The 27,773-nt window shown below is 35.9% G+C and overlaps 2 protein-coding genes and 1 pseudogene across 2 annotated transcripts; 2 read left to right on the forward strand and 1 right to left on the reverse strand.

Annotated features, from left to right (window-relative positions):
• LOC116174448 overlaps positions 1-21,028 on the forward strand; it is a 76,802-nt pseudogene extending 55,774 nt beyond the window's left edge.
• Positions 21,029-24,299: 3,271 nt separating this feature from the next.
• On the reverse strand, positions 24,300-25,190 carry LOC116174998. Its single transcript, XM_031493034.1, has 3 exons — positions 24,649-25,190; positions 24,504-24,598; positions 24,300-24,444 (listed from the first exon to the last, which is right to left on the reverse strand). Exons 1-3 carry the CDS (start codon positions 25,118-25,120, stop codon positions 24,355-24,357), a joined length of 657 nt encoding a protein of 218 aa, XP_031348894.1. The 5' UTR covers positions 25,121-25,190; the 3' UTR covers positions 24,300-24,354.
• Positions 25,191-26,348: 1,158 nt separating this feature from the next.
• On the forward strand, positions 26,349-27,621 carry LOC116173831 (DNA-directed RNA polymerase I subunit RPA43-like). Its single transcript, XM_031491542.1, has 3 exons — positions 26,349-26,592; positions 26,641-26,976; positions 27,026-27,621. The coding sequence occupies exons 1-3, from the start codon at positions 26,405-26,407 to the stop codon at positions 27,555-27,557; spliced, it is 1,056 nt and encodes a 351-aa protein (XP_031347402.1). The 5' UTR covers positions 26,349-26,404; the 3' UTR covers positions 27,558-27,621.
• The last annotated feature ends 152 nt before the right edge of the window (positions 27,622-27,773 follow it).

Below are 27,773 nucleotides of genomic sequence, written 5' to 3' on the forward strand. Positions count from 1 at the left end.
GTTAATTAATGAATTGGATAGCATTGTCTATCAATCAAAAGGGATCCCGTTGAAAAAGATTAATCTGTGATTAAAAACGGTGTCGACAGATGTAGAGCAAACGTATTCAATGCGGCAGTATAAAAGAAACTCTCTTTTACAATTGGCATAAAACGGGGAAACATGGCACAAATTTCGTTCTTCATTTATGCTTTTTATCACTAGTAGAGAGAACTTTTCATCAGATTTAAAAGTTTTCCTGCGCTTGTCAATTCGCCCTTTTTTACAGCGTTAAAACTAATCGGCCGATTCCCAAAGTTTACGTATCGTACATATATTTTACGCTTATCTTATTACAATGTAAACTGAGTAGTTGTAATCAGAATTCCGAACGTTTCGAAATCACAATCCTGGAATGTTAAATTACTCGTGTGGAGTTTTCAGTATGAATCGCTACAAACATTTACGTTGAACTTTGAAGTTAACTGAAGTAATTCTCTAATACCGAAAAGTTATTTGGAGCACGACGTAATTGTAGTTTTTTTCCTTTTTCAAGTATAAATGTGGGACGTTCATCTGGAAGGCGAGGTTTATATTTGAATTTTTATTTCATTGGAAGAATTTCGTTTCTAGTACATTATGAATATCCACTTCAAAAACCAATTCCATTTCGTTTCGTATGCGCTAAGAATAATTTATCTTTTCCAAACAATATTACACAAAGCGGGAATCGTATTGCAAATTAATTTTAAATTACAGAACGTAATAAACGTAGAGTGGAAGCGAGTAAATGATTTCATGCGTTAGTAACATTCTAATTTATTGTGCCCCATACCGAAATGATATCAGTGCGAATCAACAACGCTAATAAATTATTAATATTTACTGTGGCAAGCCATCTACATTAATTTTTTGTATTGGACAAACATCGTCAGAGGTTTTAATAAATAATAAACCCAGAAATTGAATGATGGATTCGTTTGCGTTAATGTAGGATGTACTGTACATAATTTTGAGATTAAAGTTTAATTTTCTTATCTTCAAAAATGCCTCTGCGAGATTTACATTGCTTCAGAATATATACTTCACAATTCCATCTAAAATAAATTAATAAAGACAAGAATTGTAATCTTAGTTTTCAAACACGTCGCAGTTGAAGAATAGGAATGCTTTTGGACTTTCATTAACGTCCCGGAATTATTTACTTGGGTCTCCGCTTCATATTCATAAAGTTTATCTACGCATGAATTATTAAAAGGTTATTTACATGCGTAAGTGGTTGTAGAAACAGTATGTGTAATTAAAAAGGATTTTATCCTCGACCTAAATTGTATAACACTTTCCGAATCTTTTCTGTAAAAAAAAGCTCATAATATAACGTTTGCTGCGCGCTAACAATATGGAAAAACTACTGGACTTTCACGGGCTGAGCTTTAATGCCTCGCTGAATAATTCGTCACAGAAGTGGAAATTAGTGCGTGCATAGCTCCCACGGTACTTTCTGAATGGGTTGGTGTGTTTTGTAGTTAATTGTTTTTGCTCTCAAATGCATGAGCTTTTTACGTGTGCCCGTTAAATGCGAATTGATTTTGTAGAGCTTAATTTGGAAAATCGGCGAATTTTGGTAGAGTAGGTATCTTATCCTGTGAAGTGGATATTTTTACTACATTTTAGTCGCATCCCCGCTCTCCAATTCCCGGAAGATAATGTCGTAAGAATGGGACAACTTCATCTAAGCTTCATATCTACTTTAAACAACAAATAATGTAGTGATAGGAATGATTGTCTAATTTTAATTAACAGGATTCGCTCGTGAAGTATGCATAGTCTCACAGGGTAAAAACTACACTAGAAGGACTACTTCAAAGATAGTTCACTTAATTACTACGGTTACGAAAATTAAATTCAACATTTCAGTTTGTATGTATCGTTTTACGTATAAATTATTAAAATGATTGAAATAGGTTTATATTAAAACCAAAATAGACCCTGTAAGCAATTCTAAACTAATACTATCCACAGAAGCGGTTTTGGTTCTAATTAAAAGTTTGAGTAAACCCAAACATTTGCCAATAAAATTTGTGTGCGAGCCGAAAACTATTTAGTCCAAATAAACTTACGCGATTTTTTTTTGTTACAGGCACGTGTAATGAGCCTCTCGGAATGGAATCTGGGGCAATTCCAGATGAAGCTATAAGTGCAAGTTCCTCCTACGTTCCCAATGTTGGGCCAAAAAACGGAAGGTAAGTAGCGTGATAGCAAGTTTAAATAAGTGACCAAACTGCGACAGATCCCCTGTTACATTAAATCTTGTGGTCGGGCCTTGTAAACCCTAAACACGTTACACAATATGACTACAGGGCGTCTTTTCCCTTTATGCAATAAGCCGTAATCTGTTTTACTAAAGTACATAAAGCGATTTGTACATTTAGGGGGTACGATTTCAGTACGTGATTCAATTGGCTGTCTGTCTAAGAATGATGAAAAGATTTATATTAATTTTATATTCAACATAAAGTTTGAAACAAAATAAACAACATTACCTTTTTGTTTAAGTCTAACAACTGTTTGTCTTGCGTTAAAGGTTAATTAGTCTTGTTTACCTGCTGGTGTATATACAGTTAACGAACTTTCTTACTCATTTCACCGCTTACGAATAATTTCATGTTGGCTACCGAGAAAAGAGATAAACTTAAGCTTCATTTAGTGGTTTTTCAGCATAAATACTCTGTTAATTGTCTCGGCATGACGTTTAGTCCGAAAAGGTGAAGCTACTAAGGAACAAAATAAACAAGGTAAGAAACATCAATTAATTTTAATGAGATATCGCGGTATTCCATAGAACCTCAACGTACTGTATTTTTTAAACGATCGCAGCTTTTGGCATCTTACAAGCCCTAGATCTAATCTCCAACCCTTGCGTGAATTGGATATAATTTCAGAACAATTTCGGAAAAAAAAACATGCAAAATGATCAACAAATAAAGTACGAAATATTATGTAAATTACTCTCAGGAGATTCAGTTAAGCATCGGTTGATGTCTATGCTAAACACAGTAGATTTTTTTAGTTCATATTTACTTTTCAAAGGCGCTAGTAATTTAATTATTTCAAAATGTCAAGTCTCTTCATTTAAATCAAGGGTCGAACAAATTGAATATTCGGCCCATAGATTGCTAAGGAATTTCAATTTTATATTCCTATCGAGGAAATATTTAAAAGGAACTTTCACAGAACCATTTGCCTCATTTTCTAATTTTGTGGAATGGCATTACATCCATTCCTACTTTCCAATGGATCTTTGCACTATTGTTGTCACTTTTAGTTTATTCTTAGAATAAAACATTTTTTCATTTCCATTTGACCTAAGAAGGAGCGTATATACCAGGGTATATACCTACCTCTCAGATCTTGCTATTGCGACCAAGGCGTAGTCATGGATTTTTGTAGATTTTTTTCAAACATCGATTCAAGACACCCATATCCACATTTTTGGCTATTTTCCAGGTGCGGCCGGTAAAGTGACTGGCGGCAGAAAAAGTAGTGTCGTCTGCATCAGTCAACCTGTGTAAAAACGAGACCTTTACACGAAGTTAAAATCATTTGTTATAGTAAATAGTGGTTGTAATTAATGAAAAATGTAAGAATGAAAATCGCACAATTTTCCCAACTTTTTATATCTTAAAAAATTATTTACCGCACGTCAAAAATGTAAATAATGTTCTCTCGAGCATTTTTATCTCATTTCGCCACGAGAGTGTTTTTATAAACGCGTATCAATAAAAAAATTGTAGGTCCAATTTAAAACCTGTTTATTGGGAAAACATCTAAAGCTCACCGCGTAAAATTTATATTGCGTGCTTTATGGTAATTTATCGAATTGGATGATTGAATACCTGCGTGTTATTTTTGGTTAATAAGATCTAATGCGGAGAGGTTATACAAATTTCTATGCCTAAGGCCGTTATTGTCCTAGCTCATTTTCTTTAATATTGGAAGATTTTAAAGAATCGTGTTTTTGATATTAGGTAATTGAGGTAATTGTAAAATGCGTTTCGCATTACACTTTGAAACGCAAACTCAACATTGGAAGACATCGACCACTTCTTTCAACTTACGAAGTGAATCGGGTAAAACAAAAATAAATGAATTTGGGGTTGGGCATACCCGCAATATGCACATAAAACTTTAAAAATGGAATTGATGCATGATGCATCAATAATGAACAGATAATCTGTTGTTTCCTGCATTAAAAATTGATTTTATAAAACAGCCCCATGCAATGCACGCCAATACACTGAGTGTACAATTGTAAAACATGCAAGTAGATTTTTAACAAAGAATCAGGTCGCATTCTACAAATCCATCAGAAATAGATCGGTGCATTCATTCTTATAAATCGGATCAAAGGAGAAGGTCACATAAACAGAGCGGCAATGCCATTTCTTACGACAGCGCTGTTCGATTTATTGAAAATAGCAAGGGGGTTGCATTGTTCATTGATTGAAAATGTCAAGCGCCAAACTGCTTGTAGTATCCAAAAAAAAGTTATAGGTTTTATTTGATTTGTGCGGTTCAGAAAATAGCGATCGCAATGCACTTTCCCGATACGTTTCGGATATATGTCCGGCTTCCGTTCAGCTCGTGGTAAAATATACATCGAATGCTATAAATCAAGATGTTAAATCTATTGGGAGTGATAACGTAACTGGACAGAGAAAGATACGTACTGGAAGTTTCTGAGGTTAAAGTTAATGCGCTGGCTTCACGTGAAAAGCGTCGAAACATTTACAAATCGAAGTGCACTTTTTAAATGAAAACGTACGCGGACCTATTTTCCTATGTGGCCATATTTTTCAGACCCGACTTTTGCTAAACATATACAAAAAAATAAATAAATGGATAACAAAAGTTAAAGAGAAGTCACAATGTAGCTTCGTCAATTTTGAAAAGTTATTATTCGGTAATTCATCCCCTTGTGCTGTAACGGATAACGACAACGTTCGCAACCGATAATAATTCTTATTTTCACAATCGTGATGGTGAACTAATATTTTTAGGTGAGTGAAAATATTGTCGTCATCAACAATACTCATTACGAATTAAGCTGGCCGAAAACTAAAATTTATTAATACAGCGTACAGAATGTAGCAATGTAAACACATCGGCATGGTACGATGCAAGTGACTTGGCGATCGGTACGCGAAATACAGAGTGCGACGTCAACGAAAAAAGACGTTTTTAAAAAATCATATAATTCGATCGGGCCCAAATATGAATCGAAACCATCCGGCGACACAGAAAGGCACATAAGAAAAATTTCGTCAAAATCCGTTCACCCTTTTAGGTCACAAACGCACGTACCTACAGAAGAATTTTATATACAAAGAAAAAGATTGTATTTCAACCTTCATCTCTGTTTTAGTATCAATTTCAATTTACCTACAATTCGACTTTTACTTGATCCTACTTTTAATAAATCCTCGACAGTTGAATCTACGCTTAAAGGTTTTGTTCGTTCTTTACTTACTTACACATTTAATTATCCGGAAATTCTCACATTCTTGTCGATCAAAAAATCCGTCTAAAGGCATATCAGCGGACACTTCTGATGATAGAAATGTTGAGTGTACATTTCTCTTGTTTTGGCGTTTAACGTGAAATTAATCGCGTCGCCAATTTCAATATCGAGATATTTTACAATGGCTTCCGGCAAATCACCTGATCGGTTGATCACACAAGCTACGAGAATATCAATTAATTCAAAAGGCCCATTTGCAACTGAGGACCATGATCGCTGTACTCGGCAACAGTTTATAGTTAGTTAGGTAAGCCACAAATAGTTAAGTGAACCCCAACGGACCAGAAAATAGAGAACCTATAGTAACGACTATGTTCGAGCTACAAATTACCGACGTATTAATAGTTAATTTTAACGACACGGCGCGACGCTTTTCACTTTAAAAACCAATATTACGCATCAAGTAATTACATAACTTGCATACTAATTGCAAAAGTGCATTAGTCATGGAGAAGTTTCCTATGTAGGGCTCTTAGTTTTCATTAGGCAGGCGGAGTTTGTTGTCTTTTGGGAACGAAAACCAAGCGCCTCATCATCATTCTGTCTAATCACCCTCATGGGATAGTGAGGTCGAGATGTGTAGCGAAGTGCACGTTTGGGTTCGATACACAACGTGCATTAGCGGCTATTGAGTTATTGCTTAAAATTTCATTCATCAGATGCGTAATTTGAGATAATATATTTCAAGTGAAACAGGATATTACTATTGTATTTATGCATAAGTTGAAGGTGAGAATAAGCTAAAAATGGCAAACAACTGTTTCATGCAGCGGCGCCCTTTCCACGCCTGAAAGTCGTAATGAATACTGCCCTTGCTCACTAAATTATAGCATAACGTATTAATCGTTTCTAAAATAAATATACACTTAATTCAATGGAAAGTAGCACATGCCATTTTCTATAAGAAAATGTTTTTTCCCGGTCGATCTGAGACAATTTTTTTTTCGGGCCGCAAAAAAAGACAGTGTATAACCTTCCTTTTTTTCCAAAAATCCACTGCACCAAAATTTCTCGGGAAAAAACTTTTTCTTATTAATTTTGGGACGTAGAATCCAAAACGATTCGTACTTTTTCGATTAGACTTCTCAATCAAAAAGTTATAGACTAGAAACCAATTTCGAAAACAAATGTAAAGGGCTGTAACTTTTGAACTAGTGGCCCAATCTTGGAACTGTTTGAAATTATGGATTCTACAGGACACATTCTATAAGAAATTTTTTTTCCGGGTCGATCTGAGACAATTTTTTTTAAGCGCCTCAAAAAAAGGCAGTGTATAACCTTCCTTTTTTACCAAAAATCGACTGCACCAAAATTTCTCGGGAAAACACTTTTTCTTATTAATTTTGGTGCGTAGAATCCAAAACAATTCGTACTTTTTCGATCAGACTTCTCAATCAAAAGTTATAGACTAGAAACCAATTTCGAAAAAAATTCAAAGGGCTGTGACTTTTGAACTAGTAGCCCAATCTTGGAACTGTTTGAAATTATGGATTCTACAGGCCACATTCTATAAGAAAATGTTTTTTCCGGGTCGATCGGAGACAATTTTTTTTTCGGGCCTCAAAAAAAGACAGTGTATAACCTTCCTTTTTTTCCAAAAATCCACTGCACCAAAATTTCTCGGGAAAACACTTTTTCTTATTAATTTTGGGGCGTAGAATCCAAAACGATTCGTACTTTTTCGATTAGACTTCTCAATCAAAAGTTATGAACCAATTTCGACAAAAAATTCAAAGGGCTGTGACTTTTGAACTAGTAGCCCAATCTTGGAACTGTTTGAAATTACGGATTCTACAGGGAAGTAGCTGCCGACCTGGGGCGACGCTCGAAGGAAAATACGTTGTTTCACATTAGGCCATTAGAGATGTACTACAATTTCGGATTAATAAAAAGTGCAACTTTTTCCTGAAAATGCTCTAAAAAGGCCCATGACTATTTTCTTTCAAATGTGAGGGTTCTTAATTTTTTTCTATTCCATTAAATAAAGTATTGAGGTTCTATCTAGAGTCTAGAGCCATATAGGACTTCCAACCTTATACAAAAATAATAAAATTAAATATTCCTATTTATTCCTGTCTAATGGCCGTTTGCACCGAAAAATTTAAGCGGAGCTTAGCTTAAGCGTAGCTTAAAATCCATGCAACAATTATTGAGACAATGGTTGCCATGGATTTTAAGCTACGCTTAAGCTAAGCTCCGCTTAAGTTTGTCGGTGCAAACGGCCATAAATAAAGTATACCGAGAATCAAAAAATGGAGGAGTACTTGTGATTGAAAAGACAGAAAAGCACGCTTTTGTGAAATCATATTACAGCTTGATTTTGACGAGGATTTTGACAAAAATTGCGGTTTCGGATCCTCTCGAGGCAACAATCAGTTTTTACCTTCTATTAATTTAGAACAGATTTAAAGCGACCGCCAAAGTTAAGGAAATATAATCTCCAAGAATAATGTGGAAATGAGTTTCTACTTCGGTTATTCCAATTGGTGCAGATTGCGTCTGTGTAGGAGGTAAATCTAACTTTAGTATTAGGGAATTTTATTTATTTATTTCCTGGCAAAATTTTTAGAAGAGTGTAATATTGAATTTTTCATGACGATTAAACGAAGGAATTGGCAAAACAATCTTCCCTAGGAATTTTTTCAGCAAAAATATCTCTAACGCTGGACTACTTTTCTTTCTTTGTAGATTGAAATGAATGAAGAATTCTCATGCCATATCTTTATGTTTCGGTTGGAATCATCTGCGATAACAATGTACGCTTCTAGTGCATTCCGAAGTAAATATTTTATCATCGTTTGGGTAGACAAAAATGCACAATACAAGCGACGTTGACAAAATACCTATACTGAACTATTTAACATTGAAACTAAAAGCAATAAGACTTTGAAATCTTGAACAGCTAAAAGGGAGAAAATTAGAATTCTTTAGCAAATAAAGCAAAGAGCAACTTTGTTGTATATACAAGATACTTCAGTTTCTACACAGGTAGCTGTTAATAAAGTCGGGGTTCCTTTTTTAATTTTAGAACTTTTAGAATAGTCTTGAGGGCTTTGAGATTCGAAGCACAAAGACACCGATGCACTTTTCTTGCATCGATGTCAAAGGCAACAAACGGGTGGAAATATGTGAATTATCTCAAACGTTAGTAATAAGTAAGAAATATTTAAGTGAATAGCATTTATACATCGAAGCGTGAAACAATTTTAAGATTTCTACCTGCTTAGTCAGGCGTTAATTAAAAAACGTTTTAATCGAAATTAAAACGTTTTATTCGTAATTTTCTTACGACTGACTCCCCAAGGGAATTGGCTAGGGTAAAATATCCTTCATGTTTCTCTTTCGTTTTAGATTGCGCGTAGAAAAAGCGGGTGGTGCTTGGTGTCCGAAGCAGCAGGTTGAGAAAGGAATACGGGAATATCTTCAGGTGGATATGGAAGAGGTGTTTGTGGTAACTGGAGTACAGACGCAAGGACGATACGACCGTGGTCGTGGCCAGGAGTATGCAGAGGAGTACACGATAGAGTATTGGAGACCGGGCTTGGGAGATTGGAAGGAATATAAACGCTGGGATGGAAAACAGGTAACACCACATTTATTGACATGAAATAAATAACATACATTCGCACCAACCGAACGGTTCTTGATCGTCATATACAATTTTTGTTTTAGTGTATTTTTAATCTCAAGGAGTATATTTGATATTAACGAAAGCTTCTTTAGCGATCTAAAAAGATGGAAGTTAAATGGTAACAAACCAAGATTGTATTGACAAGGGGGTCTCACCTCCGCAAAATTGTAGTTCATATTTGAATTGTCCTCGTAATTTCGATAATAGGAAGGATTTTAATTCTATTTAGTGGGCCTTTAGATCCTTCTAATTCCTTTAGGTCTATCTAATTTTATTCTATCCGGCTTTTTTTCTGACTATTGAGTTTTATCAACTTTTTTCTGGCTGTAAGGCTGTTTGAGACGTCGGTAAAGATAGCTTCATTTACGAAATGCTTTTGCATAATGACATCCCAATTATTATAGTTTTGTTTTGAATTGCGTAGTAAGCATTCTTATTTACAAGTAGGTTTGTCTCCAGGAATTTCTGGCATATATAACGGGAAGTGTTTAAAATATTAAACAATGGCACGATTGCTGGAAATTAATTAGAAACAATTACTTCGAATGATCAAACGACGAGAAAAAAGTTAATTGAAATTCTTATATCAACTTTAATGGTAATTGCGTGCATAACTGTCTAATTTTAACCAGTATCCTCGATGAAGTTTCGATTAAATGTAGGGCAAATGACTGGAAGACGAGACATCGAAATTTAATTGCCAGAAAACTTAATTACCGACCGTTTCTATAATGCGTATGTAAACTAAAAGACAAACAAAACGGGAATGTCATTATGCAAATGACAAAAACAGACGAACCCACTGAGATTTTGCTCATTATAAGCAGATTAACTAAATAATTGTGCGCGTTCCTCTCTGTCGAAAATCTTTTATTTCATTACAAAAGGGTTATTTTGCGGAAACGAGGGAGATTTGCTCTCTCTAAGAAGTAGCCAGGATAAACAGTAGTACGGGTATTTAAAGATAACATCGGGTTATTATGCTGACGGACAGAGCGCGCAGATAAGATCGAAAACGCGATTTCTGTGTAATGTCTAATGCAAAAGTAATCCGTATCTAAGAAAATGGAAATGCATCGAGAAAAAGGCACAAAGCACCTGTGCTGGTGACATTGTACCTGTTATATTTTCCATGCCTTCAGCACATTTTTAGCTTCAGTAAATTGCCTGTATCCAAACGATAGATTCGTATCGATAGTGGAGCTTTTCAGAATTGCACGCGAGCCAACGGTGATCGTTACGAGTCAATTTCGAGTCAGTTTGTGGTAACATCCGTGTTGAACCGCCCCATGAACGACCGTCACTCGGGTCAATGTGACTGAATGTCCTTTCACAGCAAACGAGCGAATCTTTTCAGGCTGAAAATATATGAAAAAGTATCAAGATTTTACTTACGACCGTCTATTCTTCAGCTCGGTATTGTCCGCTCAGCGTTTACTTTCGCATAATAGGATTCTCCCCGAAATAAGCTTTCTGGATTTCACGACCGATTTATAAGCCTGACCGGTATTAGCAAACTCGTTAATTGCTACAGAATTAATTTCGAGAATTAATCAATTTGCAAATGTTGTCAAATAGAACAAAGACGAATTTGACGCCCTTTAACTGCTGGTACTTTCGACTCCACGCATTAACAAACTTTAGCAAAATTAACGAGGTTAATAGATGAAAGCGTCTACACCAGATTTCCACAAAATAGAACTGAGATGTGATTCAAAATTCAATTAATCTTGTACGAACATAATTAATAACAAGCAAAGAACTACTTCGACAAAGTTTCTTAATTTCATACACACACACGGCTCGTTGAATTAGGTTACCACGAACCAGCTTTTAATAACTGCACTTTTCTTAAGTTTGTTTATCCACAATTCAAGAGAAATCACAAACATATCTCTTCTAATGAACAAAATATCCAACTTACAAATAATGTAGCGTTGGATCATTGGATGTGTCGGCATACTTGAAAATTGATGGATGATTTAATTCTTGTGGTATCAAGACGTTACTTGTATGCAATTTTGTTGTGCCATCAAGTATAAAACGCACGTATTTATTGAATTTGTGCCAAATAAAGAGAAATTGCAACCACTATTGGACGATGTAACGGTAGCTTTAAATTTTTATTCGAAATTTCGTTGTGAAGTTATACATTTTTGGACTTTAATGGTAGAGTAATTTAAATTTTGCGTATAATCGAAATTTATCGGTTGTCAATTATAATTCAGACGTACAAAGTTATTTTCCCGAAGAGCAGTGGTTTAGTGAGAATTCCAAAGAATAAACTGGTTATCTGCAGTGCAAGGGACGTGCATTTCCTGTGTTATTTTCTATTGGGCAGCAAGAGATGATTCTCTAGAGTCTAGATCATAAGAAGTATGACAATCATCAAAAATTTGCATTTTGAGCAACGGAAGTATTCTACAGTGTAGATCGCAATTTAAATAAAAACTGCGCGAGAAAGATATTTCGAAAAAAATTGGGCTCCGTATTATTTTCAGATACTTTAACACTCTTCAATGTGGGAGGTATTTATATGGCGGTGCGAAGTCCTTACCGAAAACCAAATTAAACGCCCTCAGAGCATCTGCTGTAAACTGCCCGGTCAGACAATCGTAATAATCGTATATAAGTATCCCCTACAAGAAGAATGTGTTATCTTGAGGAGGAACAGCGTTTCTGACGAAAAATTCTATATAAATGGAGCTTTAGCAAAGATTCCGTCGCTGAGTAACTATACAGAAGGGAATGCTTCGTACCATATGCTTTGTTTTAAATTATTATGGTGTAAGTAAGGTAGGCGGTAACTTCTTCTACAGGTCTCGGGTCTCTGTCCTTTAAACTTGCCCTAAACTGAGTAAACTTTAGTCTTATATTTTTGCCACGAAATCACCCTACATCGACCATCATCATCATCTGGATATTTTTGGCGTGCATTCTGTACATACTAAATTGTCACCTTTGCACCAGAGTTTTCCGAAATTAAGGATTAAGTAAAGTAAATGAGGTTGGTTGAAACAACCTGGAGATTAATGTATCTTACTCAGAATTTTTCGCAACTTTAGATTCAATCTTACTTTGGCGTCTTGCTAGTAATCCTATGCACTTATCTAGCGCAAACGAAAACATAGTTTCTGATTCAGAATCCGCACGTCGGTTTGCAACTGCGAGATTGCAGAAGTTTGCTTTCAAATACAATGCATCAGCTAGCTTAAGTGAAACAATGTTTGTGGATTACCGAGTAGAGTAGAGGATTATTTCAAGTAATATTTGCTCCATAACATAATTCAATTTCAAAGTTGACACCAACTGGGAGAAGTACAACTTTCGTGTTTGTTTCTAGATCCTTAGAGGTAACAGCGATACCGCGACGGTGGAAAGTCATCGCCTGATGCCGCCGATTTTTGCGAGCCGCGTAAGGGTGCTGCCCTACAGCGTTCACCGTCGTACTATCTGTCTGCGTCTCGAACTGCTCGGATGCATAAACGAGGGTAAGCTTGTAAACTATTCCCTAACGAGCTGGCATTTCAAATTATAGGCGAACGCATTGCCTTGACAAAACCTTAAGATTTTGAATGGTATTGCTTCTGACAATGATTAATCGCCCTATATTATATTGTGGAAGCGGTTTCGCTTCATTTTTCTATAACCCACTTTTTAAAGAAAAAGCGTGTCTACTTAATTATAATCGATAATCTTGATTGTGAAAGCGTGACATACACTCCAAATTTGGAACGCGGCTGACGAGGAAGCTTAATTGGAATTAGTATAGCGCGTCACAATTGCCTTTTAATGCATATTGTTTGTTATTGCATATGAAGTAAGTTTCAAAGTGAGAGCCGGAGGCACGTTTAGGCACGTGTTTAAGATAGGGATGTAGATACATGTTGAATTAGAAGCACTAAGGGCGGAGGATGGATGATTGGATTTGAAAGATGAATGGACCGATAGGAACTATAGAAGCAAAATATAATAAACTGCTCCCGTTCGATATGGCATTTCTATTTTTCTCTTGCCCGTCACGCTTTTTCGCACACGAACCGCATGTCATAATAGAGCCGCTGCAATTCAATGATTTATCAATGCATTCTCCGCAATCAAAACCTCATTCCATTATACTGCAGTGTCGAATGCACTTAACTAAGGAATTTTTATGGGTAGGTGGAGTGCTTTCGTACGTCGCGCCCGAGGGATCGAGCCCCGCACAAGGGTTGGCCGATAGTTCGTACGACGGACAACTATCCGAGGGCGAACTTCGCGGTGGACTGGGTATGCTGGTGGACGGAGAAACCGGAGCGGACAACTTCCGGCTTGATATCGGCTACGGAAAGGGTTTGTATCCATTGTTGTTGTTAACTACGTGCCTACTAACTTCTGTGTTCCTTCCTCAGGTAATGGTTGGGTCGGTTGGAAGAACGACTCTACCGCAAATGGATACGTTGAACTTCTATTTGAATTCGACCAAATTAGAAATTTTAGTGCCGTTCATTTGTTCGCAAACAACTACTTTAGTCGCGAGGTTCAGGTTAGTTATATTCAATTTATTTTCTTTACATTCCACATCGATTTCACCCTTTTCAGTGAACGTAACATGTTACACTAAATAAAAGCTTTTGAGAGAACTATCTTGCTGAACTTTCATTTGATAGCGCTCGCATTGTAAAGTTGCATTCAAATATGGTACAGATATGCACTAGCTATAAATGACAGTTTTGTTCGTGAGATTAAGTAGTGGCAATTCATATTGAAACATTTCCAGAACAAAGACTTTGCACACTCATTCAGGTTAACTATATTTGAAAGCAAGGTAATTGAGTTTTTCTCCGTTATTATCGACTGAACCTCTCCTCCATAATTTTACAGCAAAGCATTACGTACCCCGAGTGAGTTTGTCGTGCAAAAATTGAGCAAATGTCCAGTGCATCGACTAAAAAAGGACCAAAATTCATAAAACTTCAAAGAAAAGTAAAATAACACGGTTATACCAAACTACCGACGTCCAAGAAGACACACTCCCGTTTCCCGGGTATCATGCCCAATTTATTGCAAATTTAAAAGTAATGAACGGATATAACTAGGACAAAAAAAGCCACATTTTAAATTGCTTTAGCACCTGTTCTATACCATGGTTTCACAGATAAAGCTAAACATTTCACTAACCCCTCTGTCTCCGTTGTAATATCAATAAAAAGTATATAAGAAAGGGGTTTCTAAAGAAATTCTGATAGAAAGAATTTTTCAATGCGGGTAGGTTTTTCGCAGCGATTTCGAGGAAGATGAGTATTTCTAAGGCTTGAAAATAAAACCTGCCTTAGATATTTTCCACAAAGAACTTTCGACAATTTTCAAAATTTATAAAATATCCGAAAATAGTGTTCAAGAATAAAGAAATCCTGGCAAAATAATGACTTAAATTGATTTCCCCGAGCTAGAAAAGTCAGTGACCCCTTATTCTATATTTGACTGTTCATCGTTAAAAGAGTATGTGATAGTAGAACCGGAGTACTATCCCCACCACCTTTTAGACCAAGCTAGAAATAAACTTCGCATAAAACATCCAAACAACCAAACACAAATTCGGAATAATCCTAACCTCCAGGTAGCGGATTACTTAAATTAAATTAGCTAAACATGACTTGTTGCAGTCTCCGTAAGTAACCAACGAAATTACCGCGTACCTCCAAAATACAGGCAATTATGTAAGAACTGGCATCCGGACAATCTGTTTTCTGCCACCAACCAAATGTAGGTCCCGATTTCTAACCGATTTCTAACCGATTTCACATTACGCCAAAATTTTCAAGTGCCAACCACAATTACAAAATCGCCATATTCTACGAGAAGGTGTCGAATCGTACAACTACAAACAGTGACGAACGCACAGGGCGCTTCAAGATGGTGGTCGTGTCATTCGGGAGCACTTTCTGAGACTCGGGGTCTCATTCGGCAAAAATGACACCCTGTGGATTCCAGCGAAACCCTGCCAGCCCCCCGCGTCACTACCTACACCGAAACACGAGTCACTTTACGATCCACCTATCCGATGGGTGCCTCCACCGCATGGGTATTCCCTAAATGCAGAATTATGCATATTGCAACAGAGAAACCTCCTCGCTATCAATGATATTATATAATGATAAAGGCTATTATTATTATAAGGAAGACATTTGTAGAAATGAAATAGTGAAAGCGAATTCCGTCCATCCTCAGGAAAGCTTCATTAGGGGTTGTATAGACTTTTGTAGTACTGTGCGAACTAAATTATTATGTATTTCCTACTCTTTTAAAGAGGCTGTGATGAGTTTTTAGCAAGACGTGTGTTGAAGAATGCTCATTTACAAGACGAGACCTTTGTTGGTTATAACAACTGAGAAACCTTTTACTTCCACTACCACTACCCTACCACAAACTTTAAAGGGAGCTGGCCCCAAAAAAAGGCATGGGACAATAGTTAATTTATCAACTCTAATTAATAGGAGCAACAGTGATAAATCCTGTATAATTGGCAAATACGTTGGGCAACTGGTTACGAATTTAATTAATTAAATACCTAATAACTAGTTTCTAAAAACCGATCCGTGTGTGGACAGTAATTTAGTGTTTGTAAAATCATAATTTCGTTGTAGCCGAGTTTCTGAATGTTAAATTTAATGTTGAGCACACGCATTGCCCACTGTGTTAAATCGATTTAATTACTTTCTTTTTGCAGGTTTTTTCGAAGGCAAAAATAATGTTCAGCATAGGAGGGCGGTATTTCAACGGACGAACATTGTCCTACTCCTACATGCCAGATAAATTTTTAGAAAACGCCCGCAACGTTTCAATCCATCTCCACAGTCGCCTCGCCCGTTTTATAAAGATTCGCCTATTCTTCGCATCCCAATGGATTATGTTAAGCGAGGTTACATTTGATTCAGGTACAATTAACTCAATTAAGAACAATTTAGCCTGCATTAAACCATATAAAAAAGCTCGCCATTTTAAACTTGACGCATTCGTTTGCCTTTATTCTCCGACCCGAAATAATTATCAAAGGCTTTGCACTCGGGAATTTCAGTACGAGGAAAAGTTTTTGAACTAAAGCAACGGAGTAGCTTTTGGATTGTATTTAGGTGCACCTATTTCGCTGATGAGATTTTCTTAAACCGAACATCTTACGGGAGTTGCTATTTAATTAGTTTGTATTTCAAAGTTAAAGAAAGCATTTTCGTTGCGGCGAAAATTTAATATAACAATGCAACTTCTTCAGTTTAAAAGGTGAAAACGTGAGGTATCGCGCTTAGGGATCTAGTTAAAACTGCTTTTGTGGCAATTCTCACACACATACACATACAATGCAAAGATTCCTGATTAGGACGTGTTCTAGTGCCCTTCGCTATGAATATTACCAACGAAGAAATTCCGGAGTCTGCAGAGGATGAGCTTGTTATTACTTCTCACGACGACAATATTCACGATACCTTTGAAACAAGTATGAAATTCATTTGCTTTTTACATGCCACGTGAATAATCTTTCATTTTGCAGTAAGCGCACGTAAGGATGATAACAGTTACGTTGAGGTAATCGTGGGAGTGCTTACGGCCATTATGCTCCTACTGCTAATCGTATTTGTAATTATATTAGTACTTAGTCGGCGAAATAAGTTTCAGGGATCGCCATCTTTACTTCGCAATCCCTTTGGAGTGACAATCAATATGAAGGTAGGTACAAATCATGATAGTAGTATCATGAGTACAAATAATATCGCGACTAAAAGGGAGACTGGGGTAGAGACCGTAGTGGTTTGCACGTTTCAAGCTTTCCAAATTTTATGCAAATGCGACGCGATCTGAAATTCAAAGATTCGCACAATTAACTTCTTCAGTACGGTCCTGCTATGCCTCTATGTTCATTAAATGAAAAATATATAAGAAAATAGTCAGAGTAAAAGTTGTACTTATTAGTTTCTTAGAAACTGTTTCTACCCAATAATTTCGTAACCAATCCAGTGTTTTATAAGTTGTCGACTATTTGAAAGTAAGTATATAAGTCAATGAATAAAAAATTTTTCTTTTTGTAAGCTCTGTAAGTGGTTTGTGACATTACATTCAAAGGAGTTTGCTAATTTAATTGACAAAAATTCCTATCTCCTTATTAGACTAACACATTTTCGAACCACCATATAATTTAGTATAGGTGAAGCTGTTTAGAACTGTAAATACAAATACAAAATCAAGGAGAGCGATTCTTTCTTAGACTCAATAGATAATAGAAACAATACACTAAGAGCAAACCAAACGGTGAAAACGATACCAAATTAATTAGATATTTAACTAAAATTTTAATCAACTCCTTCAATTCTTAGTGCATTTTAACCTGTGCCTCACTATTGCTTCCTAATTACAAATTAATTCCTATTTTTGTGATATCTTTACTTACAAAAATCTTTGAGTACCCAATGGGATTCAAGCTTTCCCTGATCCAAACTTGTGTTAGACGCTGTAATCGCTGATTTTATCAGTCAATTTTCAATTACCTTTCCGTTAAAGATTTGCAAATGACTTGATTAGATCCATACATGCTAACAGTACAGACGGTACACGAAAATTAGCAACCAACTTAAATGAAAATAAATCTCGTATTAGAGCCCTCAGCTTATTTTTCACCTCGTTTTTCACCCATAACAAGGGCTTAAACAATTCTGTTTGAAGATTCATACCCAAATTACTTAATAAATTGATTGCCACAATCTAGTTCAATTCTTTACACTTCAATTTCTTGTTTCTTTTGTACCGATTATTGATCTCTATATTAACGATCACGTGTCGTTAGATAATCTTTTTCACATGCACGGCATTTGACATTAAAACAGACATTACAGATTTAGTGTTTAGTTCTATTATATTCACATTTCAATTTAATTTTCTACAAAGAATACCTCTCGCAAGTTCGACTGGAAAATGCCCCATTCTAGGACTGCATCTCTGCAAATGTATACTCTCAAATCAAGACTACCCTTAAATTAATGACATTGCAACTTGGCGTCTTGGTTAAAGAAAGCATATGATATACAAATAAATACGGGTTTAAATCAAATGGTGCAACCCCAGTCAGTTGCCCTTGTAAATTAAAATGCAATCCAGATGTTTTAGGATCTGCTAATGAATTTGTCATCGGGTAATAATGTCAATGCAAGCAGTCATCCGATAACGCCAGTAAGTCAGGGCCAGCGAGCGATCCCCCTTCGGCTTCATTCGAAGAATACAAATCACCACTTGTTGATTTATATTACACCCCCAATTGCAACACGCAGCGATGCTCGTCAAGTATGGAGGAATGTGAAGAGCCGCCCGAGGTTCCACCGCTTCCATCGGCACAGTCGTTAGAACACAGCCCGGTGGCACCGGTCGGAACGTCGCCCCCTTACTACCGAAGCTTACAAAACACGCCAAACCAAAGCCCTAAATCAAATATGATAAATTTAGGCAATTACTTTCCAAAAATAGCGACCGATCCCCCTAATCGAAAATTATACCACACGGCGCCCCGCGAAAAGCAAAGGGTAAAATTACGCGGCTTTTTCATTAAAATCTCATACATTTATGAATAAATTTGATTAGGTCCCGCCACCGGTTATATGCTGGAACATATCGCCGAGCATGGGCCATTCGTATAACTGTAAGGAGGCCGAGCTAGTGCCGATACCTCGGTACTCGCTCGCCCCCTTGGAAAAGCTCGGCTCCTGTCACGCCGGAGAGGTAAAATTCTAAACGTCTATTTAATTAAACTGTTAATCGTTACGGCGTTTACAGATTAGTTTATACGAAACGGAAGGGTTGGAAGATATAATTCCGGGCGTGGGGCGATTAGTGGTCGTCCGTACTCCCAATTCGGAACGAGTGAAAAGTCATACGGCCACAGGATCGATGGAATCTCTACGAGAAGTTCGTTTTCTCGCCGGTTTATCTGATGCAAATATTTGTAGGGTATTAGGTGTTTGTACTGCCGAACAACCCCCCTGGACGATTATCGAATACGGCGATATGGGCGATCTCGTCCAGTATCTACAGTTTATAGCGAGTAAAAATGGAACTTCTCGTTCGTCCGCTACGCATCCTTTAAGGTAAACATTTCGGCGGGGTGCTTAATTAATTTCACCATGTATTTCAGTGTGGATTGTCTGGTTTATATGGCAACCCAAATCGCCTCCGGAATGAAATATTTAGAAACGAAACACGTCGTTCACAAGGATTTAGCGGCGAGGTAATTAATTTTGATTTGTTTTTAATCCGTGCGTAAATAAGATTGCTCTAATTAAAGGAATTGCCTCGTTGGACGTGGGTACTTAATTAAAGTTGCCGATATCGCGATGTGCAAAGTACAGTATAAAAAAGATTATGCGGAAATCGGAGGTCGACCACCCGCCCCTATTCGATGGCTACCCTGGGAAAGCATTCTTCTGGTAATTATGCTTTATTTGTTGTTTTCCCTTTTCAGCAAGAATATTTTCTTTCTTTGCCACTTTTGTGCGAACGTTAGCATCCGTTTACGATTTGAGCGCTATATCCCGACTCTTACTTTGAATTTATTTTATCTTTGGGAATGTAAAGGGAATTCTAATCCAAAGAATAACTGAACACAATTTCTATGCTATTATAGAAGTAATTGTCCATGTACCCAATGTGGAAAGATAATTTTCTCATCGATCAGGTAATGAGATTAATGCCAAAATGAGCAACTAGAAACCATCAATTAATATTTTCTGTAACTAGAAACAAAAACAGTGTAATAGAGTATAACATTATAAATAACTAAGTTCAACCAGTTTAGTACCTAACTACTGATTGTAAGTACATTAGTCCTTTCAAACAAACATAGACACTTGACTTAGCTAATAATAATAATAAACTCCTTTTTATTATTTCAGGATCGGTATTCTTGCTCAAGTGGTGTGTGGTCGTTTGCGGTTACACTTTGGGAAATATTAAGTTTCGCGTGTGAGAAACCCTTCAACAATCTCACCAATGAGAAGGTTATCCAAAACGCCGAGTACATGTACTATGGGGGTGAATTACAGGTAAGAAGTCCACGGTTTTTGCGGTCATTTTTACCGAATTCCAGGTGTTTCTGAACAAACCTCCCCTTTGCACGACGGAACTGTACGACCTCATGTGCGAATGTTGGAGAAGAGACGAAGCGACGAGGCCGACATTTAAACAAATCTATTTATTCCTAAAGCATTGCAATAAGGAATACAATCCTACGGAATGATGCGATGAGCATTAAACGCATAGCAAAATTGTACATATCAACTAGTGCACCGTAACAACCACCGCGCTCAAATCGTCAAGGTACTCAGATTCAACTTGATTTCGATCGAAAAGGACTTTTTACCATTATACGCCTACTCACATCGCTTAGTGTACAAACTTGTATTTTCACGGTTTGCAAAAAAATTCGTTCCACATCTGGGAGATGCTTCAATTATTTCAACATCAACTTCTTTAATTGTAAAGGGAAATGAATGAACGCGGTCTTTGGTTAAGTACTGCATAACATCATGCCTTCAATTGAATGAAACCAGGAAATGCAAACTCGTCATATCAGGGTAGTCGCAACCACTATCTTGCTAGCACTAAGAGTGGTGCAAATTAGAATACACTGATTAGATTTTCTGTATCATTAAAAAAGTGTTTCCAAAGATAAGATAGCCTGAGCTACAATTACAAGCATAAATAGTAATTTTTCTTTAGTTACTCCGATAAATAAACATTGGTGTATCAAATTTGCAAAAAAAAAACGGGTAGCAGAAATATGAAATAGCGGGGTGTGTAATCGAAATGTACACTGGATCAAAGAAAATGTGGTGTGGTACCTGTATATAAAGAAACGGACCAAAGAAGGAAGAGAACTCTATTGTAAAGTTTCTGTAAATAAAATTTTAAAAATTAAAGTAGTTATTAATACTACCATATTGACAATGTATATAATTTTATACCACTTTAGTACAACGATTTAGGAATATAAACTTTTTGATTGACTCTCGTGATTCACATAGAAATGAATTCGTTTAGTTTTTAGATTAAGATTTAATAATTTCTTTTGAGGAAGTGCGTAAAAAATCATAGTTATAATTGCACTGATTTCGATGTAAATTTATTATTATTAACCATTCGTAAGGTAAACAAGGAACAATCGACACAAATAACTATTACCAGTTTTAATCATTTCGGATTCTATGTAAGTACTATGTTATTAACTGCGAATATGTTAACCTAAAGTCTGGCCGTGTCTATTTTTTTAATATATCAATTGTACAGTATCTTTAGTCGCAATGTTCGATTTTATTTTTGAAAATGTGTAATAAATAAAAACATCATTGATTTATGAGATCTTTTTGTAGCAGTTTCGTAGGTTCATCGACGCTGTGCTCAAGTAGGTACATGCTGGGTCAATTAAACAGCAAGACTGAAAGCTTTTACATAGGGATTAAGTATTCAAGACCACGTTTCAGCTAAAATTTTAACAATATTTGCAATTTAGTAGAAAATTAACTCACCCGTCGAATTTCAATGCTACGATGGCGTGGGAGATCATAAAACAAACAGTTTTAATTTATTTAGGCAGATCCAATTATAAATAACTGCAATTTTTACTGAGTTTTCCAACAATGAGACTGTTTTATAGTAATTAAATAATGTAAAATTGAGTAAACTAAACTTAATGCTAGTAAAGTGCGTTACATGATCACTGTTAACGTTTAAAAATAAAACGCATATCTTTTCCCTTAAATCCATGCACCTACCTAACTGAATAATATGACTGTTGAAAAACTCCCGAATTGGATCATGTATATTTTAATAGATTTCATGCAGATCGCAAAGTAGCTACCTATCTACCCTTTGCAAATCAAAATCTCTTATACTTTCGATTATATATGAGACATTCAAGGAAATGGCCAATTTTAGTTTTTTTTAATTTACGTCGAATCTATTCGATATTTAGAACTTCCACAAGCAAATTTTAAATAAGCATCTAAAACTGCAAAACATTGTCCATTTAACCAATTCTCTATCTTTAATAATAAGAAAGTTACCTATGCAATCGCACCCGATTTGGAACACAATTGTATATTGGTTGTCCAATATGATTATTAATTTGATTAGTTTTATATTCTTGGCATATTTTTCATGAATAATACTAATTTTATTAATTCTATTCGTTTGTCCGAAGGTTTTAGGTTTCGGCACTCATATCTGAGACCGTAGTTCACATAATAATGTCTACTTTTGCGGAAAATGTTGTATTTTATAGCTGACGTCCCATAGTCGGTTTTAAGATGTGGATGGAGGAATGAAATAATGTTTTTTTCAAAGTTGGATCATGCGTGCCAAATTTAAGAAGTAAGTATGCGTATAGTAATCCAAACATTCTTAACAACAAAGCTCATCAGTAAACAAGTAAAGGGTGGTAATCGTGCATCAATGATGGTAGTTTTGTATATTAAAGTATTGTAGTGTCTTTTTTTCCAGAAACCGTCATAAAACCTTCATTTTCATGCGTACTTTCTACTTTATGTCAGGAAATTTTCGTGTCCATGACAGTAGCAGTAACACTTTACCGGACTTCCTGATTCTTGTGACTTAACCACTTTACTGCTGCTAAATGTTAATAAAAAGTTCTATATGAAAATGGAAATTTCGGGAAAAATATAACACAAAACTCGTCAGTAAATTAAATAAAACTCAACTAGAATTCCTGAGATTTATGTAAATAACTAATGTTTGATATACCCTATAAATTATTCCAGTTCTCATTAAGAACGTGTGAGAAATAGCCTTGAGCACTCCACATGAGTGCGATAGATAACAATTTTGACTCAATTAGATCAGAAAAAAAAGCTTACGTTGGGTCCTACTAACCTTGCGTTGGGTCAACCCTTCATAGTTGCCAGGGCAACTCTAAAAGTAAGTACCTACTTGGAAAAAAATAAAACAATAACGCATACGTAGTTTTCGAAATAAAAATGAAATTCCTAACGAACTTTGCGATGTAAATAAATTATAATTATTTTTTTACGGACACTACGATGCCGAGTTGTGTACAAGAGAAATTCTTTTCAAGTCTGTCGCTCAATTTGATTTTACTTTAGACTGAAAAGCGAAACGGATGTTTTGAAAAAATGTCCCTCCCTTAACTCAAATTCTGTAGGATATGATGGTATCAGTCTGTGTACTGTGAAATATCGGGATCCCGCAGCATTTTTGCGAGATTAATCCCTCACATAAATGGAGCGGGATTTGCGGGACTGAGGAATTTGTCGACTAAGGGGACGACTCTGTTTACTTTGTTAATGAAACTGATAACGGCGAATTATTTTTTAAATAATTGTTCAACTTTTTCGTTAAAAATGTACTATGATTATTGAGGCACTTTAGAAGATTTTTTGTGCTTTACAGGTAAGGTTTTTTTGAGTTTTAAGTTAGGCCGAAGGTACTTTTTTGTTAAATATTGTGATAATTAACGATTTATTTTAATACAGAAGTTAACCGCACAAAATTGCTTATTTGCCAATTTATTTAAAGTTTTGCGAGATCCCGCAAATACCGGGATTGAGATTTTGCTGCGGGATTGCATTCCCTAGTCCGCACTGTTAAAAGCGCCTTAAAAATAGGCAAACCACGTAAAATACCCTAAATAAATTCTCCCTGGGAATTTGACAATTCCCTTCAACCTTCCTAGATGTAAGAAAATACAAAACAAACCCTGGACATACATTTTTGACTCATTTTATGGGCGGGTATTGAAATGCTACCTTGCGCTTAAGAAACCCGCTATAGCAAGTGCGTTCCGAGGTTGCGGGGGTGGCGGCATAGCTTAGGGTGTCTAGAACATCCTCTGAAAGTTTCATAAAGTTATCACAAAATGCAAGGTTGAAACCTATTTTGGCTCTTAATCCCTGCACTAGTATGTATAAATCTATTGCATTAATGAAAACCATATTCATTATGATGAAACTTGTCTCCGATTAAAGAAGTTTAGCACCTCCGAATTTTTTTATTGTAACTTTAATCCAAAATTTTTCTAATGTGATAAATGAAATCGAAGGTGACTACAATAAACCCACACGTGAAATTGGTAAATGCTCTCCCAGTTTAAGACAAATAATAAGAAAAATGCAATTTAAAAGTAACTGATAGCCATATCAAGGATAAGTAGCTTGAAACATATGCGTAAATTGTTATAAATTTTACGAAGTAACGTTTGGCTCATCTGTAACATAATATACAAAAAGCTCTCTTTTACAAAACCAATCCATGACATAGTCTTACCGTATAATAATACTCAATTCGCTTATCCAACAAGCCCCCTCCGTAATTTTGAGTCCTTTCATCCATTTGTTTGCAACTCCGCATTTTGAAACTACCTAAATCCGATTGCAGCATAGAGATAAAGGACATAAATTTTATTGCTTACGTTTATTTTTACAAACCATTGATTTTATATTGTAAACTATAGTGTTGGGTTTACAATCCAAACACTTAAATTTCGTGGCGACACCATCCTTTGGCGACTCTTTGAGGTAACTTTCTGCATCGCTCCCACCTCTGCTGCGCGGTGATTCAAAACTAATTTTGGGTAATGATATCGTGCCATTGTGACGTATTTCTTCGAAATTCTCATCGAAATACCGGAGTTTTTGGTCAGGTAAAGTATTTACCGAACTCAAATCGTTATATTCCTCGATACTTTTGACAGGAACAAGATTTAGGCCGATATTACTAAGCGTAAATGTGTTGTTTGCTCTCGGTGCGAATTTCGGATGACAGTACAGGGTTTCAACTTCCATACTTCGCAAATCATGGTTAATTTGCTTGTAAAATTCGGCTGACGGTGGTTTCATTATTTTTTCCAGACCCGTTTTGACTTTTTTCTCCTTCTTGGTCATCTCGACGAGGTAGAGATAATTACGAAATAATTTCGATGCTGTCTTTCAATACTTTTGACGTTGTCGCTACTTTGTCTACTAGATTCCTTTCAATGCCCATAATTTTAACCGATTGAATGTACATGGGTGTGTGTGTAAATTAAGACTTTACTTCCGCTTGTCACTTCTGACTTCATTGTCGACTTACCCAACAGACTTAGGGGTCTACAGTGTCAATAGCTTTCAAACCTTTCTTCTTCGGACAACAATCGTGTTCAAAACATTCTTCTTTTGCGTATTTCTTAGCCGCGTTTATCAAAATAAGCTCTATTCTATAACGGCTATTAATTCCTCAGCCTCACAATGATTTCAATGTAGAAGAATAAGAAGATTTTCGCAATTTATTATGCTGTAAGCGCCTTAAAACAAAACTCTAGAATTCCACCTTTCATATTTGTTTATTTACTTTAGTTACACAATTTATACCTTTGGTTATTTCAAGATGAGTTGTGCCTTCACTCCCGGTGGAATACTGTGAGGGTTTTGCTTTAGTCCCTTAGTATTTGTAGGGTGTGTTGAGCGTTTCTTCTCACACATGTTGCCCTCGTGGTTGATGTGTTCCCTTCATGTAATCATGTTATGCAGATTGACTGTTGACTCGACGATTTGCCGTAGTTAGCGGAGAGTTTGTCATTGGAATATGATTCAAATATCACCTAAATACTTAATAAAAGTTAAAATGTACTATTACAACTAACTAACTAGTGTTAAATTGCCTATGCAGTATAGCACAAGAATTTGCCGTGGCTAACACAGATACCATCCGCACACCTGCACATGCGTACAGAGAAACAGATCGATAGACCGCGACATCATGGAAATTTTGTTTGATTTGGATTCCTGATACTTCAAAACCTTATTTCCGTAAAAAAAAGGGACTGGTCATGTATTACTCCAATCCAATGCCTCCCTTACTAATCTGCGGGTGGTAAAAAAATGAAAGTTTGTACGCATTATTAGAGATACAAATATTTTCGTAATAAGTGAAAGTTCATCAACTTCCAACGATTACTGTATTATGCGTAGTGAATTACTAAAAACATTTTAAATAATTACGAAACGTTACAATGTAACGATGGCTTAATTTTTTCTCGTTAATACATTTTACCCCATGTTGAAATATTTCATTTGATACGCCACTGCCACGCTTTTTAAATACTGGGATTTTATTTAACTGATGGGACTTAACCTCAAAATGTAAACAAACTAACCTTTAATTTCACATGGCTAGAAACACAGGGAAACATGCACAAAACGCAGCGTATAATTAGTTTTCAAATTGAGTACCTGAATAGTTTAGTGGCGGATGAAACCTCCTCCGTAATTGTGCAAGAACAACAATATCACTTGGCTCTTCATCCGTACCACTTAAACAACATAAAGCAGTCAATTAAAGATCTACTATCGCAGAAAATCGCCAGATACGACCAGAAGTAAATACACAAACTTGGTAATTCCTCATTAAATTCGCTTAATTGCAGATTAGGTGGCATTTTATTGGGATTCGAGAACACCAAGCTGCTAACTGAAGGTGTGATAATGAACGACAGCTGCTTTATTCACATTGATGTTAGTGCAAACTTTTTCATATTCAAGCCTGAAGTAGGACAGATTCTTGTGGGTGTTGTAAATAAAAAAAGTAAGGACCACGTAGGTTGCTTACTCTACAATACTTTTAACGTATCCCTCCCGAAACCCGAAGATCAAGATGTTGAAAGCTGGTCGGGTACCTACAGTGAGATAGGTAACGAAATCAAGTTTAGAATCACCTTTATGAAGCTGCAAGCACGCCTGCCGTACATTCGCGGTCAATTAATGTTAGTAGATTACTTATATGTACCTTTCATTTATTTTAAATAATTTTAGTGATGAAGACAGCCCAAAAAGGAAGAAAAACAAAATTTTAACAGTGGTCGCAGAGGAAACCCCAACAACATCCAAAAAAAAGAAAAAGAAAAAAGATGTAGACTTGGATGAAGAATATTTGCCAAACGGATTTGGGTCATCTGAAAGCTCAATAAAAACCGAAATAAATGATACAAGTGTAAAAGAATCAAAGAAGCGGAAAAGGGAGAGTATGGAAGAATCTCCTAAAAAGAAAAAGAAGTTGGAGCAAATGGAAGATGGCCATAAGAAATCCAAAAGGAAAAAGAGCATAAATGAAAATGAGTTTAACATAAATGAAAAACTAAAACAAGAGAATGATAGCGAACTCTCAGATACTCCCAATTTAGATATAGACATATCAATTGATAATTTAATTTCTAATGAGCTTTCAAACCGGTCACATAAAAAAAAGAAGAGAAACAAAGGGGATACACTTGAAGTTGTGGGGGATGCCGATAGTTTAGGTCAAAACACTGTAATATCTAAAAAGAAAAGGAAGCGCGCAGATTAATATAAATATTGGATAAATTTATTGTGTTATGAAAAAATTTTAGAAATATATACAAACATACATATATTGTTTTTCTTTCAACAATAGGTAGGGGTTTACAAAAACAAATCAAAAGTTATGGACTAGAAACCAATTTCGAAAGAAAATTCAAAGGGCTGTAACTTTTGAATCAGTAGCCCAATCTTTTAACTGTTTGAAATTATGGATTCTACAGGC

This window comes from Photinus pyralis, unplaced genomic scaffold (genome assembly GCF_008802855.1).
Source record: "Photinus pyralis isolate 1611_PpyrPB1 unplaced genomic scaffold, Ppyr1.3 Ppyr1.4_LG6, whole genome shotgun sequence".
NCBI lineage: Eukaryota > Metazoa > Arthropoda > Insecta > Coleoptera > Lampyridae > Photinus > Photinus pyralis.